General features: G+C 36.6%; 2 protein-coding genes across 3 annotated transcripts; one reads left to right on the top strand and one right to left on the bottom strand.

The window, feature by feature from the left end:
- Nucleotides 1–984: 984 nt before the first annotated feature.
- LOC145612086 (putative polyol transporter 4) lies at nucleotides 985–5,637 on the bottom strand. 2 transcript variants are annotated; one of them, XM_081667453.1, is made up of 2 exons: nucleotides 4,086–5,637; nucleotides 985–2,732 (listed from the first exon to the last, which is right to left on the bottom strand). In XM_081667453.1, the coding sequence occupies exons 1-2, from the start codon at nucleotides 4,282–4,284 to the stop codon at nucleotides 1,357–1,359; spliced, it is 1,575 nt and encodes a 524-aa protein (XP_081523579.1). In that variant the 5' UTR covers nucleotides 4,285–5,637; the 3' UTR covers nucleotides 985–1,356. The 2 variants fall into 2 exon arrangements, with proteins under 2 accessions (XP_081523579.1, XP_081523580.1); XM_081667454.1 differs by lacking the exon at nucleotides 4,086–5,637 and adding an exon at nucleotides 2,818–4,034.
- A 1,443-nt stretch (nucleotides 5,638–7,080) lies between these two features.
- Nucleotides 7,081–17,171, top strand: LOC145610262 (uncharacterized). The gene is made up of 18 exons (XM_081665572.1): nucleotides 7,081–7,414; nucleotides 9,665–9,784; nucleotides 9,893–10,015; nucleotides 10,147–10,209; nucleotides 12,000–12,107; nucleotides 12,677–12,754; nucleotides 13,326–13,418; nucleotides 13,546–13,632; nucleotides 14,494–14,595; nucleotides 14,668–14,787; nucleotides 14,888–14,950; nucleotides 15,058–15,194; nucleotides 15,326–15,407; nucleotides 15,515–15,573; nucleotides 15,679–15,724; nucleotides 16,440–16,531; nucleotides 16,649–16,718; nucleotides 16,813–17,171. The coding sequence occupies exons 1-18, from the start codon at nucleotides 7,178–7,180 to the stop codon at nucleotides 16,882–16,884; spliced, it is 1,752 nt and encodes a 583-aa protein (XP_081521698.1). The 5' UTR covers nucleotides 7,081–7,177; the 3' UTR covers nucleotides 16,885–17,171.
- The last annotated feature ends 110 nt before the right edge of the window (nucleotides 17,172–17,281 follow it).

The raw sequence follows: 17,281 nt of genomic DNA, 5'->3' as shown, positions 1-17,281 counted from the left end.
TCACTTTCAAAGTTATGAATCTTATGATTATTAAATATTTGAACCTAAGAGGTAAAGAGTTCATTATAGCTTTTAAAGAGTCAATGCTATCGCGTTTTAAAATTTTTATTTTGAGCTTATTGTTATGACATCTTTTTTCACCAACACACATACTAGAAATTTTGAAATACAATTAATTTTTCGATCTCTCTATCTTACTTCATTAACATGGGGTAAGACCGTAAGAGGTTAGAGTATGTCTTCTTTTGAGATTCATGGAACACGACTTCTTCTTGTTGAAACTCTATTATACGCTTAAACTACTTCTAAATGAGTAAATGTAGATATATACATTAATACATGTCAATATTGGACTCCTATATACTCTTATAATATTGAGAACTAGACCGACTAGTGAATGTTCCTTGCAATGCACATGCACCAACTTTTAACTTCAATACTAGTGTGTAGCCCGGGCATTGCACCGGTTGCTACTTTAATTAGACTTTTGGATTATCAATTATGTACATTTATTTTCATGTTTATAACATAGTTTATGATTGGCTTAGATGGTTAGTAACTATCTTTCTTATAAAAGGTTGGGTGTTCGAATCCCCTTTAGAGTAGGTGATGTGACGTGGTCTACGTGGCACAGAGACGTTTTTAAGTTTTCTACCACTCTATTATACAGTACTTCATTAACAACAATAGGTAGGTATGAGAGGTTGGAACATGCATGGTCTCTTTTTGAGGTTCATGGAAACTATTGGTTGAAACGTAGTGTAACATATGTAAACTCCTGAGTTGTGTTTTCTTGATATTAAAAACAAGCTCCTACATCTGTGCTATAGTACATACCAAGTACTTAGTACTCCGTAGTATGTAGTAGGACTTTAGGAGCTGAGTTCAAATTTCACAATCTTTAGTGTTATCATATTTTGCATATTTTGCGACATCTATTGTCAAATTTAGGACAAATCGGATTTTTGATTTGAGCTTCAAATTTTGTAGGAATAAATGTAGGATTTATAACATATCATAGAAAGAATGTGTCATAGCTCATACATGAAACCAATCCTCTAATCTTCTTGGGGGAATCCACATCAAAGCAACTTACATTACATTTACACTTGATGAAGCAACCCCTACCCCCTTTACCTTCCTTAAAGAATAATTGTATAACCTGCTTAGACTCGTACCAAACAACCTTTTAGGCGTATCATGAGTTGATGCCCAACTCGAAAAAAAAAGATTCCCCAAAGCTTATCATATCCTGTGCTATGCACACTCTGTAGTCCGTGACTCCCTGGTCCCTGCAAGAAAATGCTCGTCTATGAAGTCTTATTGGACACATGGTGATGAGAACGAAGCAATGAACTATGCTCCATTTGATTCCTTGGGCACAAGACTCGCGGTGTCTGCAAGCTCCGTTTCACCTGATCCTGGTAGTTTATCTTCATCAAACATCACCTCGATCTCTTCCAGAGATTTCCCTCTGGTTTCAGGCACACACTTGTACACAAATACAACAGACAAGGCTGAGATGACAGCAAATACAAAGAAGGTTCCAGCCACAGTGATTGCATGGGCAGCTGAAAGGAAGGACATCGAGATTAGGCCACTGCTGACCCTACTTCCGACAGCCCCAAGACCTGATGCCTGAGCTCGAAGCCTAAGAGGAAAAATTTCTGAACTTAAAACCCAGCAGATTGGACCAATTCCTACAGAAAAGAAGGCCACATTTCCACAAACAAACAACAAAGCCAATCTAATACCAATTGGCTCATGCCCGAGTAAGGCTAAGCTTAGGCTGAGCCCTATCAAACAAACAGTCATTCCAACTGTGCTCACATAGAGCAAAGGCTTTCTACCTAGATGATCAATGAGAAAGATAGCGATTAAGATAGAGAAAGTTTTTGTAAATCCGACTGCCATTGTTGCAGCAAGAAGCTCTGTGTTGCTACTTATTCCAGCATCTCTGAATATCGTAGGGCTGTAATATACAACGGTATCAATACCTGTTATCTGCTGGAAAATCTGAATTCCACACCCAGCAATTAACATCTTCCTGACAGCTGGAGTTGGATGTAAGAGTTCCTGCCAAACTGCTTTTGTTTCATACTTGTCAGCATTGGTGGTTCCTGCAGCTTTCTGTATGTCTGCTAATTTCTCCTCGACTTCATTTTCATTATCAATAGTTTTCTGAAGAACAACCTTTGCTTCCTCAATACGATTTTGCATTACCAACCATCTAGGAGATTCAGGGATGATGAAGAGTGCACCACCGATGAAAATGGAAGGAAGAATCCCAACACCAAGCATTATTCTCCAGTTTATATGAGCAGGAAACCCCGAAAATACATAATTAGAAATGTAACCCAAAAGAATACCAAAATTTATAAAGATCTCAGGAAAGGATGTTAATGATCCTCTAGCGACTGCTGGTGCTATCTCAGCTATGTAGACAGGAGCTATCATGACACCAAAGCCAATTCCTACTCCAGCAAAAAGCCTTCCTGCTAGTAACACCCCGAAATTTGGTGCTAATGCCATTATACCAGCCCCTACTTGAAAAATCATGGCTGCTAATGCCATTGTCCATTTCCTACCTATTGTGTCAGACGTTTTTCCACCAGCTAAACTGCCTAATAGCGAAATTATGCTTAGGATCCCGACAAGGACTTCTATTTGTACATCTGATATTTTCAAGTCCTCTTGAATGAATATAACTGCTCCACTCATCACCCCAACATCTGAAACAGAAATTTGCAAACATTAACTTCACTTGATCACTTCTAGACGAAGCATGACAACAGTAAAGATTGCATCAGTTCTTACTGTCAGTAAAGTAATAGTACTGCTGAAATCTTCTTTAACAGCTCCAACTAGATATCTGTTTAAACTATTTCTACATCAAAATAGACTCCATACTATGCTCACTTGAAAGTAGCATACTAGCATTTACAATAAAATAAACATCTACAACAAGTAGTATAAAACAATGTATCTATGTCAGGACACAATTAATGACAAATGCACAAATCCTCATACTTTTACCTTTCCTTAAACTGAAACTGTCAAATACAGATCTGGGCCACACCCGTCATGAGGGTGTGCAAATCCACAACTTTACAAGACCAAGGAAGTTCCACCTCAAAACCATATGGCAATGAGGGGAGTAGCCCCTTAGCATTATATAGTGGTGGTAACTCTTGAATTTTTTCAATGTGGGATTCCATTACCACTACACTCCCCCTTTACAGTTTGTTTGGATAAAGAAAGGGGAAGGAAAAGAAGGGGAGGGAGGAGAAGAGGAGGGGAGGGAAGAATGGTGAGTTTTCCTTCCAAATCTCTCAATTGTTGGAGGGATCAATTTCCTACAATTTAATCCCTTCATTTCTCTCCCCTCCAATTCCCTTCCTTCCTCAATTGTTATCCAAATGAAAGATGTCTCATTCTCTCCATTTCTCTTCCCTTCCTTTCCCTCCAATTCCTTCAATCCAAAGACACCGTCTTTTTAGTGTGGGACAAAAAAATGCTCACATGTGTGTTGTTCGTGGCTCAACAACATTTGCAATTTTCAACAAGTACCCCAAACTATACAACATTTTTAATTCGAACATAAAAATATAATGAATGTACATGTACATGTACAAGTACAACCCAAAGTGGTAAGAACCAACAAATAATATTTTTCTATTGCATTTAGTTTAACTTTTTGAACACTTCATTGTTCAAGTCATCAATTGCACACAAAATCAGATTCATAAGTATATATGATCATGTGCACCAACTTTACAAATAAAATATATGTGCACCACTGCACCAACAACACAAATAAAAGCATTTACATCCAAAAAAATATATATATAAGACCACTCTCATTCATGGGTGAAAAAAAAAAAATGCCATTATCTGAATGCTAACCAAAATGGGATCAACAAAGAATGGGATAAACAAAACTTAATGCTAACCAAAATGGGATAAACACCCAAAAAGATTTTAATGCTAACCAAAATGGGATGAACAAAGAATTAAAACTTAAGAAAGAATAAATAATTAAGAGGGAAAATAAATTAATAATTAAGAGGGAAAATAAAAATTACCATAACCAAGAAGAACAGAATTGAGAGAAGCAAAAACAGCAGAAGCCATAACAAATTTGCTGGTGTTTCTTTTCCTCAAAATTTGTGCCTCATTTTCTGAAATTACACTCAAATCTGAATCCATTCTTCTATATTTATTCTTTATATTTTTCAATCCCATTTTTTCCATCCCATTTTCTTCAATAATACCCATTTTCATTTAACTCTCAAAAAATCAAAACAATGAAATCAATAAATAAAAAAAAATCTTGGGTTTGTTTTGATCTATACAATTGTTTCCTCAAATTTTATGAAATGAGAGATCTTAGTGAAGAAAATTCAGAGCATTGGACAAAGAAAGTGATGGTGAGTCAAAAAGTGGGTGCTGTGTAAGTTTCATTTTTTTTTTTTTTTTAATAGATTTTTATTTTTTGTTTGTTAAGACAAAAAACCCAAATTTCACGCAAATACTTGTATTCTTGGAGAAAGAATTTGCGCTTTATTATTTCTTTTTTTGTGTAATGGAATAACATTGAATCAGGTGCTGCCACGTAATCTTATGAATAGGTGTGAGTGACGTGGCAATTGTTGGTGTTGAGGTGCATGGTAGAGTTTGTGGGATGTTTTGTAGAGTAGTATGGCCCTTTGGTTGGGAATTTGCTTGATGCCATGATGGTGTGATTGGTGTCGGTGTAAGGATTAGGAATTTAGGATTATAGTCCCTTCATTCAATTTTAATCAATTACTACTCCGTAGTATTATACATTTATACTCTGGGCCGTTTGGTTTACACGGGGTAAACGGAATGGAATGAACAAAGGGAAAGAAAGACAATGAAATGAAATTACCCAAAATTTTGTATGTTGTTTGTTTAAAAACAAAGGGAAACACTATCACCAACCCACCACCCTACAACCACCACACAACCACCTTATTTCTTCAATTCCCACATTTCCCAGCCACCACCAGCCCCCACCAACTCGCCGCACATCCCAACCACCACTCACCGCCCTTCGCCCCCCACCAAACGCTCCCCTGCTCCTCGTCGCTGCTCTCTGCCCTAGCCGCTGCTCGCCCCGCTGCTCCCCGCTGCTCTCTGCCCTCGCCGCTGCTCTAGGTGAGGGTGTCGGCAGTGGTGGGTTTGGGTTTGTGGGGGTCTCGGGGATGGTGAGTCGATCTAGGGTGTCGACGATGGTAAGCTTCGATCAGCGATAGTGGGTTTGGGTTTGTGAAAATTGTGAGGGTGTCAGATCTGGGTCTTATCGGTGAGCGGCAGTCAGCGGTGGTCGAGGAAAGGGCAGCGATGGCGGTGGAGGTGTGACTGGTGGCAGTTGGGTGGTGAGGGTAAGGTAAAGGGGTGGTGGATAGTGTGGGTGTGGTGGTGGATGGGTGGCTAAGGAAAGGGAATGGGAAAGTCTAGGGGGGTGGGGAATGAAGTTAGAAGGATTTGGGGTAATGGAGGGGGTAAAGGGAAAGAAAGAAAGTGTCTAACAAACAACAACAAAGGGAATCGGGTCAGTTGATTCCCATTCCCTTTGATAAATACCCACAACCAAACGGCCCCTGACTATATAGTACTTTCTTTGTTTTATTTATAGTTGCAACACTTCTTTTTTCACGCTTGCTGATTAATGTTTTCAATCGTTAATATCTTTAATTCTCAACATGTAGAATATTAAAATTGTATAAGTCGAGACGAATCTAACAAGATCACACATGACTATATTTTTACTTAAGTATAAATCGTCTAAGCTAGTCAAAGCAAAGTATATGAATAGTTTAAAAGTCAAATTGTTGCAACTATTAAAAAAACGAAGGAAGTATATACTCTAAAATATTATTGGATTTTATTTGGAGCAAATATCTGACATCCAAAACTAGGGATATCCGTTATTCATTTTCCAAATCTGATCCAAAATGATTTGGACATCTAATATCCAATATCCAAAAATATATATATAAAAATAACACCTGAAGTTTTGGATATTTGGATCAGATATCCGTTTTATGATATTCAAAATCATAAAAATAATATCGGCTCGAATATTCTAAATTATTGAATCTGATGTTCAGACCTTTGGGTTGTTTTGCTTAACCCTAATTTTGATGAATTATCTTTTATGGAAAATCATTTTCTATGGGAAATTAATCATAAAAAAGGGTTTTTCTTTGAGTATCTGATTACATAAAAACTTATACATTTGAAAAAAAAATAGTAGCAATTATAGGAGGGGAAAGGATAGATCGAGAGGAGAGAAATTTTAGTGTTTGGTTATAGAAATACAGCAAATACTTATGCATTTGAGTGTTTGATTATAGAAAAACTTATACATTTAAGTGTTTGATTATAGAAAAACTTATACATCTGAGTGTTTGATTATACATTGGAATGAGTGAAGTATAAAGGGAAATGTGGCATACCTTCTTAATAAAATTACTTATCTTAAAATGAGAAAAATTAATAATTCTCACCATCTAATGAAAACAACAATGAAAATATGAAAAAAACAAAAATGAAGGAAAATAGAGGATTGGAAAAAGCTTTTTCTAAGAAAATACAATTGTATAATACAATAATTTATCATCCAATATTCAAATAATGTACTTTTTATCATGTTTTGCAAAAGAAGGGTAAGGAAGTAGAAGAACTCTTCTAGTAATGCAATAGTATACCACTACATTTGTTGTTGTAATCCGGTCATTAGTATAACGTCTAGGACACACATTAAGGGCATGTTCTCATTGACTGAACTCAGCTGAACTGAACTGAAATGAACTCAGCTGAACTGAACTGAACTGAATATTTTATAAGAGAAGGAAATTAGGAGCTGAACTGAACTGAGCTGAGCTGAGCGGAGCTGAGCTGAACTGAACTGAACTGAACTGAATTTCAACGTAAGAGAACAGACCCTAATTTCGCATAATTAAATAAAAAAACCGACTCTAAATATCAACAGTCACGTGCCATGACATATGTTTCCGAATACATAAAAATCAAAACAAAACAAAACATTCGGATTTACCCTTTTATTCATTCTCTCTAATTTTTCCCCTTCCTTCAATCGAAACTCAGACACTCCGAAATAGTGAGAGAGCCGACTGTTGCGGCGGCCATGACGGTGGAGGTACTCAACACCGGCGTCGATTCCGCCGCTTCTGCGACGGTTTTCCAGAACGGCGGCGTCGCTAATGGAGATATCAATGCAAACCCTAAAAAATCCAAGGAGAACGATCGTCGCCGCCGTCGTCGTAAGCAGAAGAAGAAGAAGAGTGCTTCTTCTCAAGCTAAAGATGATGGGGATGATAGTGATGCTGATGCTGCTGTCTCTAATGGCGACGCTCCTCAACAGGTTTTTCTCTCTCTTTTTTTTGGTTGTTGATTTTATATAATTAGGGTTAGGGTTTTGGTTTTGGTTTTGGTGAGTTTAGGGTTTTGATTTTGGGGTTTGGTACTTTGGTTGATGTTTAGGGTTTAGGTTTTTGGGTTTCTTACTGTGTATGCTATGATAAGAATGCTATGATATGAGTGTTTAATGTGATTTTAGTTTATGTTTTTTGATGCTATTATGCTGAATTCATCTTGTTCCTCTTTCTATGAATTGGAAATTAATTCTTATTCTGATGGATGTTCTTTATAAGGCTACTTGTGGTTAGGACTCATTTGAAACAAATTGCTTGCACATAGTCTAAGATGATAGGCTATACGATTTCCCCTCAAAGAGTTGTCGATCATAGTTAAACAGGGCGTGGCTACACGTAGTGGTAGATGTTTATGTTCAAACGTCTGCTCCATCCGTCCTTTTGCTATCAGTATTGTCATTCGACTTGTACACACTTGATTGGTAAACCTTGTTGTATTATATGATAGTGAACAAGTATATAGTTGCTCGGGATTTAATTGTTTTGCTTGCTTTTTGCTAAGATCTGGATGCTTATGCTATCATCATGAGGTTGCTTCTACCATGCAAAGTGGGAGTTTGCGAACTCAGATGAGAGGTTACTAATATGAGTTTTTTCTTGTCCTATCTGCGGGTGCTTTACACCAGTCATATCTTTCTTTTGGATGTACAGAAGTTAATGGCAAGTGTTGCCTAATAATTACATGGTATTTTCAAGTTACTACAAAAACAAAATGATCATCATAGTTTTTTCAATTTGCCTGTGTCATTCTGTATTTGACTTATCTAGTGGAGGTGATAATGATAAGCTTGAATTTTGGTGGCAATAGTTATATTGAAATAAAAGAGGGTTGAGTGTGAAAGTGACATTGAGGGGGATGCTAATAACTATATTGCAGAACTAAGATTGGACGGAAGTACCCTCCAATATGTGTTACTAGTATCTTGGTTGTATCATGGATAAGAATGGTGTATTTATTAAAATGTTTTGCTACTATGTGGATAGGTTTATATAGCTCAATGGATAGAATATAAGTTTGATTGTACATCAGGTACTAAAAAATTTTAGTGTGAGTACTCAAGGGTAATTTTGAATTCTAGAGTTTGGGTTGAAAATCATTTATTGTGAGTTGATTGAGCATTGATTGGGGGTAAAAGAAAGGAGTAAAGCATAGGGAAGTTTGAGTTCACCGAGGCTCATCTTAGGTATTGGAAGGGGTGGATAAAATTCTCTTTTTGTTTTGGTGGTTAAATTATGTATTGGAGGCTTGGAGCGTGTATAGCCGAATTGAAGAAGAGATCAAAAGGTCTAATTGTAATTACAAGCAGGCTCTTTTTCCAAAACATAGTTGATGGTGAGCCGTGGAGGATATGGTCAAAATTTGCGATCTACTAAAGGCCTTTTTAGTATTTTATTTCTATTGTAGATTAATAGATTTTCTCGTATCATTATGCTTTGATGTCTCTTCATTGGATTTAACACTTTGCTTGGATTGAAAGAAATGAAGGGAAAGGAAGGGAAGGGGAAGGGAAAGGGAAATGGAGGGGTAGATAAATTTTATTTGGATAGAAAATGAGGAAGGGTATTGGAGAGAAGGAAATAGAGGATTTAAATTGCAAGAAATTGATTTCTCCATCTGGAAGGAAAACTCATCATTCTTCCCTCCCCTTCCCCTCCCTCCTCTTCTTTTCCTTCCCCTTTTACTATCCAAGTACACTATAACACTATGCTTGGATAACAATAGTGAAGGGAAAGGGAAGGGAAGGAAAAAGAGGGAAGGGAAAGGGAGGTACGGGGAGGGAGAAGGAGACCTTCCATTTTCCTTCCAAATCTCTCCAACAATGGAGGGATTTGATTTATTAAAAGTGGAAGGAAAATGGATCCTTCCAATTCCCTGCCCTTCCGTCCTTGTATTAGATATCCAAACAAGGGAGGATGCATCCCTCCATTTCTCCTCTCTTCCTTTCCCTCCATTTCCCTCTATCCAAACATAGCGTAAAAGTTTATTCTTTCTCTATTGTGATTGCAGATTTTATAATAAATTGTGAACTTATAATTGATTCTTTGTTTGACAATCACAGCTTCCATTTGTCTTCCTCTGTTGTCTACTGTGGAATATACGTGTTGCAAGACTTTTCCTGCTCTTCATTGAATTTCTTTGGGCAATATATTACCCTCGTTCTCTCTTTTCATTTTTTCAGGTTTTGGAGGAAGTTGAGGTGAAATATGTGCCTGAAAAAGCTGACTTAGATGATGACTTGCTTGATGATTTCAAAAGGGTTTTTGAGAAGTTCTCATTCAAGGAACCTGAAGGAGATGAGGTATTGTGATTACTAGTGTTTTGTTTTGTTTGTATGAAAAAAAAAAAGATTATTGAAAATATGCTTTTGGCTTAAAATCAGCTTTTCTGTTTGCTTTAATTGACTCAGGCTGATGAAAAAAAGGATGAGATAGATCAAGATGCAGCAAAGAAGAAAGCTGACTCAGATTCTGATGAGGAAGATCAGGATAATCAACAGAAGGAGAAAGGGATTTCAAATAAGAAAAAGAAGGTATTGCTTTTATTTTACAATTATATGTTTATTTTCCTCCTGTGTGTATAGTATGTATTCTAGAAAGTAATGTCTTCCTCCAATTTAATACCTTTTTTTTTCTTTTCTTTTTCTTCTCTACTCCTTTTCAGCTGCAAAGGAGGATGAAGATTGCCGAGCTGAAGCAGATTTGCCGAAGGCCTGATGTGGTAGAGGTGTGTACTTATTTTGATGTTCTAAAGATTTTACTGATTAATGCAACATGTTTCTCCTTTTTGTTTCATTTGAGCTGGGGTATGTGTGGGGGCAAATCCAGATTATAAAGTTTGAGGGGTGCTATGATCACATTTGGTAATAAGAAGTTTTGGCCCTGGGATCTGTAGATGTTCAGAACTACTAAGTTAATGACTGGATGATTGAATTGGCATTTAATGTATTAATGGTTAGTATGAAACAAGTTGAGGAGAAGAAAGGTGAATGAAGGTGGTGGCGGCTTAGTAAAGGGGTGGGGATTGGGGATTTGCTGTTCATAAAATGGGAAAGAAGGTAAATGTTCCCCCACCACGTAGGTTACATGCATCCCTTCTTTAACAACCACTATTCCATTCCCTTAGGCTTGGTTTTAAAAAGCGCGGCGCGCCTTGCTCTCAGGCGGAAATGGGCTTTAGCTAGGTGAGGCTCAGTCACCTACGGAAGGCGCGCGCCTCGTGCATCTCAAAGCGCCTTTGGTAAGGTGCGCCTCAAGGAAAATAACTAAGATTTAAGTTATAAATTGAAGAATGGTGGACATTTTTTCAAATTTTAGACTACCTTAGCTTTACATATATCATTATTTAATTTATTATGAACCTTTTTAATTGGTTTTAAGTACAATCAAAGTAAAAAATAATTTGAAATAAATATATAAATACATGTGCCTTGCATGCAAAAGGCACGCGCCTTGCGCCTAGGCTGCAAGGACCATTTGCGCCTTGGTGCGCCTTGCGCCTTTTAAAATGAAGCCCTTAGGTGATAACCAGTTAACCACACAAACACCCCCCACCCAAAAAAAAAAAAAAATAAATAAATAAAAAAAAAAAAATCCATTTCTAGCATTGCCTGGGTGTATGCTTTTCAACTTTTAAAGAAGAAAAGAAAAACATATGTTCAGTTTAGCACAAACAAGTTAGATATAGTTCGACTCAAACAGGCCCAATTTAATTTACTTAGATGCTAATAATAAAAAATGATGCACCTGTATGCAGCGCAAAGTTTAATTTGGCTTGATTTTTTTAGTCCAGCTCAATGTAGTTTGGTGTAAAGAACATGCCCTGATGTAAATATGCAGGTTCTGTTTTCAGTTCTTCTTAATAGCAGTTTCTTAAATTGTTTCTTTTGTCCGTCAGAAATGGTAATTCCTTTTTGTTACTCGCAGGTTCTGTTTTCAGTTCTTCTTAATAGCAGTTTCTTAAATTGTTTCTTTTGTCCATTAGAAATGGTAATTCCTTTTTGTTACTCGAACTTGAGCACTCGTGTCCGACATGGCTATGTATCAATTGTCCGACTATACTATATTTAAAAAATTCCCATGACTTTGGCCTAAAATAAAGTGTCCATACCGATATCGGACTGTCGGAGTGTTTAGGATGCAACATGGGTACTTGAAGTTACATCAAGAGTAATATGTTACTTTTGTTACTCGAACTTGGGTATGTCTGACATAGGTGTTCTTTAAAGTATTCGACTTTGCTTTTCTTCGATCCATGGTTTTGGCCTTAATTGAATGTCAAAGTTTCCATATACATGACTGTGTTGGAGCCTCATTTATTGGACATGGATGCTTGAGGTGAAATGAAGAGTTGAGTTACATAGTTTGTGCTGTTGATTGACAAAGATTTGCTATGTACCTATACATTAACTCTACACCTAGATTTTGTAACTGGATTTTGACTAGTTTGGGATTTTATATCCATATTTTTGTTGCTCTGCCCCATTGATTACTTCTGATTATGTTTGATTTTTGTAGATCTGGGATGCAACTGCTCATGACCCCAAGTTGCTGGTGTTTCTCAAGTCATACAGAAATACGGTTCCTGTCCCTAGGCATTGGTGTCAGAAGAGGAAGTATTTGCAGGTTAGTACATGTTGCTGATGTACCCTCTACTTATATTACTATATGTATGCATAAGCATGGGTCTATTAGTTTGTGTGATTTGGGGGAGAGGGTGAGGTCGATAACAGTCGATGAGGTGTTATCTTATACGCATATATGTGGTTCTTGCAGGGTAGCGGCTGTGACATTCATGGAGACGAGACAGGTAGGTTTCTGCAAAGGGACCATTGAATGGGTTCTTTGTAACATGTCAGGCGGTGTGGGCTGGGTTGTAGAACATGATTGATATCTCATAATGTTGGTTTAAAGATGTTTAAGCTGTATATTTGCTTTTCCTACATTGATGTTCAGTGTGTTTGTGATCTTGTCAGTGTTATGTCTCTTCTTGGTTTCAGCTTCCTCAGCACACTTGATTATTGCTTAGGCTGAACATGTTTTCCCCAGATGATCTGAGATCTGGCTAAAATTCTAGATTGGACTCACAGTTTAACATCTAAAATTCTAAATTGTATTTTATCATCAGTAAAAATTTTATGCCCATATTTGATCATGAACTTTTCCCTCATCGGTTGTTGACCAATGTTTTGTAGGGGAAGCGTGGTATCGAAAAGCAGCCGTTTCAGCTTCCTGATTTTATTGCTGCAACTGGTATCGAAAAGATTAGACAGGTAACCTTACAAACTGTAAGGGATTGTTGACCTGTGTAGCTTTAAGTTATGGTATATAGTGTAAACTTGAGATAAGGAAGCATGCATTCTCCCATGTATGCTGAAGCAATCTTTATTTGGCATTTTGGCCTTAGCCTTCTGTACTTTAGTTAACGAGTCTTTTTTTTTTTCATGTTTTGGTGACATTAGAAAAAAGTTAAGCTCATTGTCATTCTCATTTCCTTCATATAAATTTCAATTAAATATCATTTTTGGAATTGAGGGAAGAAATTGGCTTCTGGTTGGTTTAAATTAGCAGTCCTTGTGTTGACATAGTCTGATCTTTAACAAAAAGTTGTCCTGGATATTTTTTATCTGATTGGATTGATGAGCTTTTATTAGTGCATGTTGACGTCTCCAATTGCTGTTTTTTTGTCATTACCGGGTTAATATTTACATGTAGTTTAGGGGTTCTTGTTAGATTGTAATATTGTAATGATTGAATCAGATAATTTGCTGTTACAAAGAATTCTCGGTCATGAATATGGGTTCGTTTATTTAATCTTCACTAATTTTCTTTTCCTATCTACAGGCTTATATTGAAAAGGAAGATAGTAAGAAGTTAAAGCAAAAACAAAGGGAACGCATGCAGCCAAAGATGGGCAAAATGGATATTGATTATCAGGTTTGTTGATTTTTGTGGTGTCTGGTGCATTGTACCGTGCCTTGTATTATATGGCTTGGTTATGGAAATGTCCTTGATTGACTTTGTGATGGGTGGTTTGACATTATCTTTTCTTTCACTCTTTCAGGTTCTGCATGATGCATTTTTCAAATATCAGACAAAGCCAAAGTTGACGCCATATGGTGATTTATATTATGAAGGGAAAGAATTTGAGGTATGGTTTTTTGAATCTCCATTTCTACTGTGATTGAATTTTTGTATTCTGATTTTGCTTCTACAGTCTGGTCCTTTGCCAAAATTATCATCTTCCTTACATGATCAATCACCATTAAAGAAAAGTTTATTTATGGCTTGGATGTCTAAGCCTTATGTACTCAATTGCATGACAATCTCATACCTGAGGACCAGAGGTTTGGCTGCTTCTGTCGTTGGTTGGAAGTGGTGCTTTTCTGGATGGCATGAGTAAATGATAATGACTGTCATGTTATTATTCATTCTAACCAAGGAAAGGAGAGAATAATGAATTTTCTTGTTATTTGTGATGTATTTCCTCCATCTGTAGCCTGAGTAGGCTACTAGGCTGAATATCTGTAAAGTTTTCTTATATCTGCTCTAGCTTGTGTAACTAGGGCCTTGTAGAAAGTGCGTGTATTTGGGAATGACTTCACCAACAATGTAATTGCTCAACATTTAAATGGTTTTGACTTGTGGACTATGGTAGGCATTGTTAAATGATGGTATTGTTTATGGATTAATAGTTTAATTTTGCAAGTATAATCTCACTTCAAGGTCTATAGTAATGCTTGTCCACTCATCTAATTCTCGATTTCTTCCTAAATTTCATTACCACATCTAAAGGAGTTGTTCAATGATAGTGTAAATTTATAAAGTAAAACTTAATATTTGGGGATGGAGTTCAGTTATTCATTATCATTACCACCATTATTCTCTCACCTACCAAATGGGCTATAATGTTGAAGTAATAATCTTTATTAAAGATCAAGGTGATGTAACATGTTTTTTCCACATATGGCATTAAATGATTAATGACAACTTCTTTTTGGTTTTAATGCAGGTAAAACTCAGGGAGATGAAGCCCGGCACCTTGTCTAAGGAGCTGAAGGAAGCTCTTGGGATGCCAGAGGGCGCCCCTCCTCCATGGCTTATTAATATGCAGGTAGTTTTGTAATTCATCTCCTTAGGTATGCATCTATTTCTTGGTTACTTATAATTCTCTTTCTTGTCCCAGAGATATGGCCCCCCACCATCATACCCACACTTGAAAATCCCTGGATTAAATGCTCCTATTCCACCTGGTGCTAGTTTTGGTTATCATCCTGGTGGCTGGGGCAAACCTCCTGTTGATGAAGTAAGTGTTTTATTTAACTCTAATTTAGTTGGTGTGTACTTAGTCCTGTTTCCCATATTTGATTGCTGATATTTTTTTTGTTTCTTTTTTGTGTTGATAGTATGGACGCCCACTGTATGGAGATGTGTTTGGTGTTCAGCAGCAAGATGAACCTAATTATGAGGTATACTTGGTTCATGAATTGTTTTTATATATTCAATCTTTTTTATGTGGCCAGTCTCATTTCCTGTTCTGTTTTTTAAGATTAGTTAATTTGTTTAATGGATTCAGGAAGAACCAGTGGACAAGTCCAAGCATTGGGGAGATTTAGAGGAAGAGGAAGAAGAGGAAGAAGAGGAGGAAGAGGAAGAAGAACTTGAGGAGGAGGAGCTTGAGGATGGCATTCAGTCTATCGATAGTCTATCAAGGTATTCAGCTAGTTAAAGTGCTGCATTTCCATTTTCAGGAAAGAAATATCCTTGTATGTCAGGCCGTTGTTGAGTTGATAATCATGCTATATTTCCACTGCTGATGAATTTTGACTTTTTATTTTTTGCAGTACTCCTACTGGTGTTGAAACGCCTGATGTTATTGACCTTCGTAAGCAACAGAGGAAAGAGCCTGAGAAACCTCTTTATCAAGTAAGCAAGGATTTAGGACTGCTACTGCTCTTCAGTGGTTATAATCTTTGTGCTTAATGTGCCATTGACTGTTTTCTAATCTATTTTTGTTTCGTGTGTTTTTGAAGGTACTTGAAGAAAAAGAAGAGAGAATTGCTCCAGGCACATTGTTGGGAACAAGTCATACGTATGTATTCTTGTTCTTGTTAATGTCTGTCTTGTTTATGGGAATATTGATTTTATATTTTACTGTTTATTTTCACATTGCTGAAGTATCTTTTATTGTTACCAGGTATGTTGTTGGAGCTACTAATCAAGACAAAGCAGGAGCTAAGAGGGTAAAAAAATTATGCTTTCTTTCTTGTCCTCCTCCCCTCCCCCGGAACCTTATATTTCTTACCATCGCAAAATAGTCCTTTTTATAGATTAATAAATTGAGAAGGGTTGTCTTAGTAGGCTCTGCTTGGTTCAACTGATTTTGTCTGAAATCATACTCTCAGCTGATATTATTCACTTATTTCACTATAGGTCTATAGCATAACTTATGTGTGAGTGTCATTTTATTTGAACTTAATCTTAATTTATATCACCTCGTTTGAAATTATTTATCTGAAATAAGACAAAATAAGTTGAAAGAAACAGAAGCCTTTTAGGATATGTGTTATGTAGCCCATTTTTCCATTCTTCAGAATGACTTTACTCTATAATCTATGTACTGACTACTAATAGCTGATCCTAGTACAGACCATTGGCCGTTCAGGATATGTGTTATGTAGCCCAATTTTCCATTCTTCAGAATGACTTTACTCTACAGTTTTTTGTATAAATTACTTAATAGCTGATCCTAGTAGAACATTGTAAGTGTTTTTTGGGCATTTGATGCCTTTATTTATAACAAGATATAATACAGACATCTAGTTTTGTTATGTACTAGATCTGTTTTTATTTACTTGACCTAGTAAGTAATTAGAGAAGGTAAACATTCGCTAATAGAACATGAGGTTGAAACTCTTAATTTACTTATTGATGTTTATTTATGGTTTTCGTTTACAGGTTGATCTTCTTAGGGGTCAAAAGGCAGATAAAGTGGATGTTTCTCTACAGCCAGAAGAGTTGGAGACCATTGACAACGTATTGGCTGCGAAGTAAGTTTCTAGTTATTTGAGATATCGTCCACCTGTTTATGTATCTTTCATTGCTACTGGCTCAAAATTTTCTGTCTTTTTGTTTATGTAAATTTTTTTCTATGCTATATTTTTCAGGTATGAAGAAGCAAGGGAGGAGGAGAGATTACGTAGCCAGCGTGAAGATTTCAGTGATATGGTTGCAGAGGTTGGTAGCTTGCTATTTTTGTATTTCAGTTATCCAAGAACTCCATGTTCCTGTCATTGCTAATCCTTTTTCTCTGTGATATCTTCTGCTACAGAACGAGAAAAAGAGGAAGCGAAAGATGCAGGATAAGGAAGGGAAGTCAAAGAAGAAGGATTTCAAGTTTTAGGATGTTTCAAATGGATTTTTTTTTTGTATTTTATCTGTATCAGGTTAAGCAGTTTGTCGCATAGTTGGGATTTGTTCCGTGTGGTCTAGATCCTTGGTGGCACAAATTTTGTTTAATGACTAAGCGGGGAGTTTCCAGCCTCTGTCTGCAATATCTTAGTTCAGATAATATTAGCTCTGTTTGTGTTGCCACAGCCACTGTTAAGTTTTGTCTTGAACTTGGATGTATAAACCTATGAACCTACTTGTATAAAAGATATCAGTTTATGTTAGTTTACTGTTTTTCTATTTTTGTGGATTCGTCTTTCTATAGGTATTTGTTTTACTGGTGTGAGCTTTTTGTTTGGTTGATTGGATGTGTGATAATATTCAGGTGTAAAAAATCTGAATTTACGTCA

Source organism: Chenopodium album, chromosome 24 (genome assembly GCF_948465745.1).
Source record: "Chenopodium album chromosome 24, dcCheAlbu1.1, whole genome shotgun sequence".
Taxonomy (NCBI): domain Eukaryota; kingdom Viridiplantae; phylum Streptophyta; class Magnoliopsida; order Caryophyllales; family Amaranthaceae; genus Chenopodium; species Chenopodium album.
Note: the sequence above shows the minus strand (reverse complement) of the source record. Positions and strands in the feature narration are given on the sequence as shown.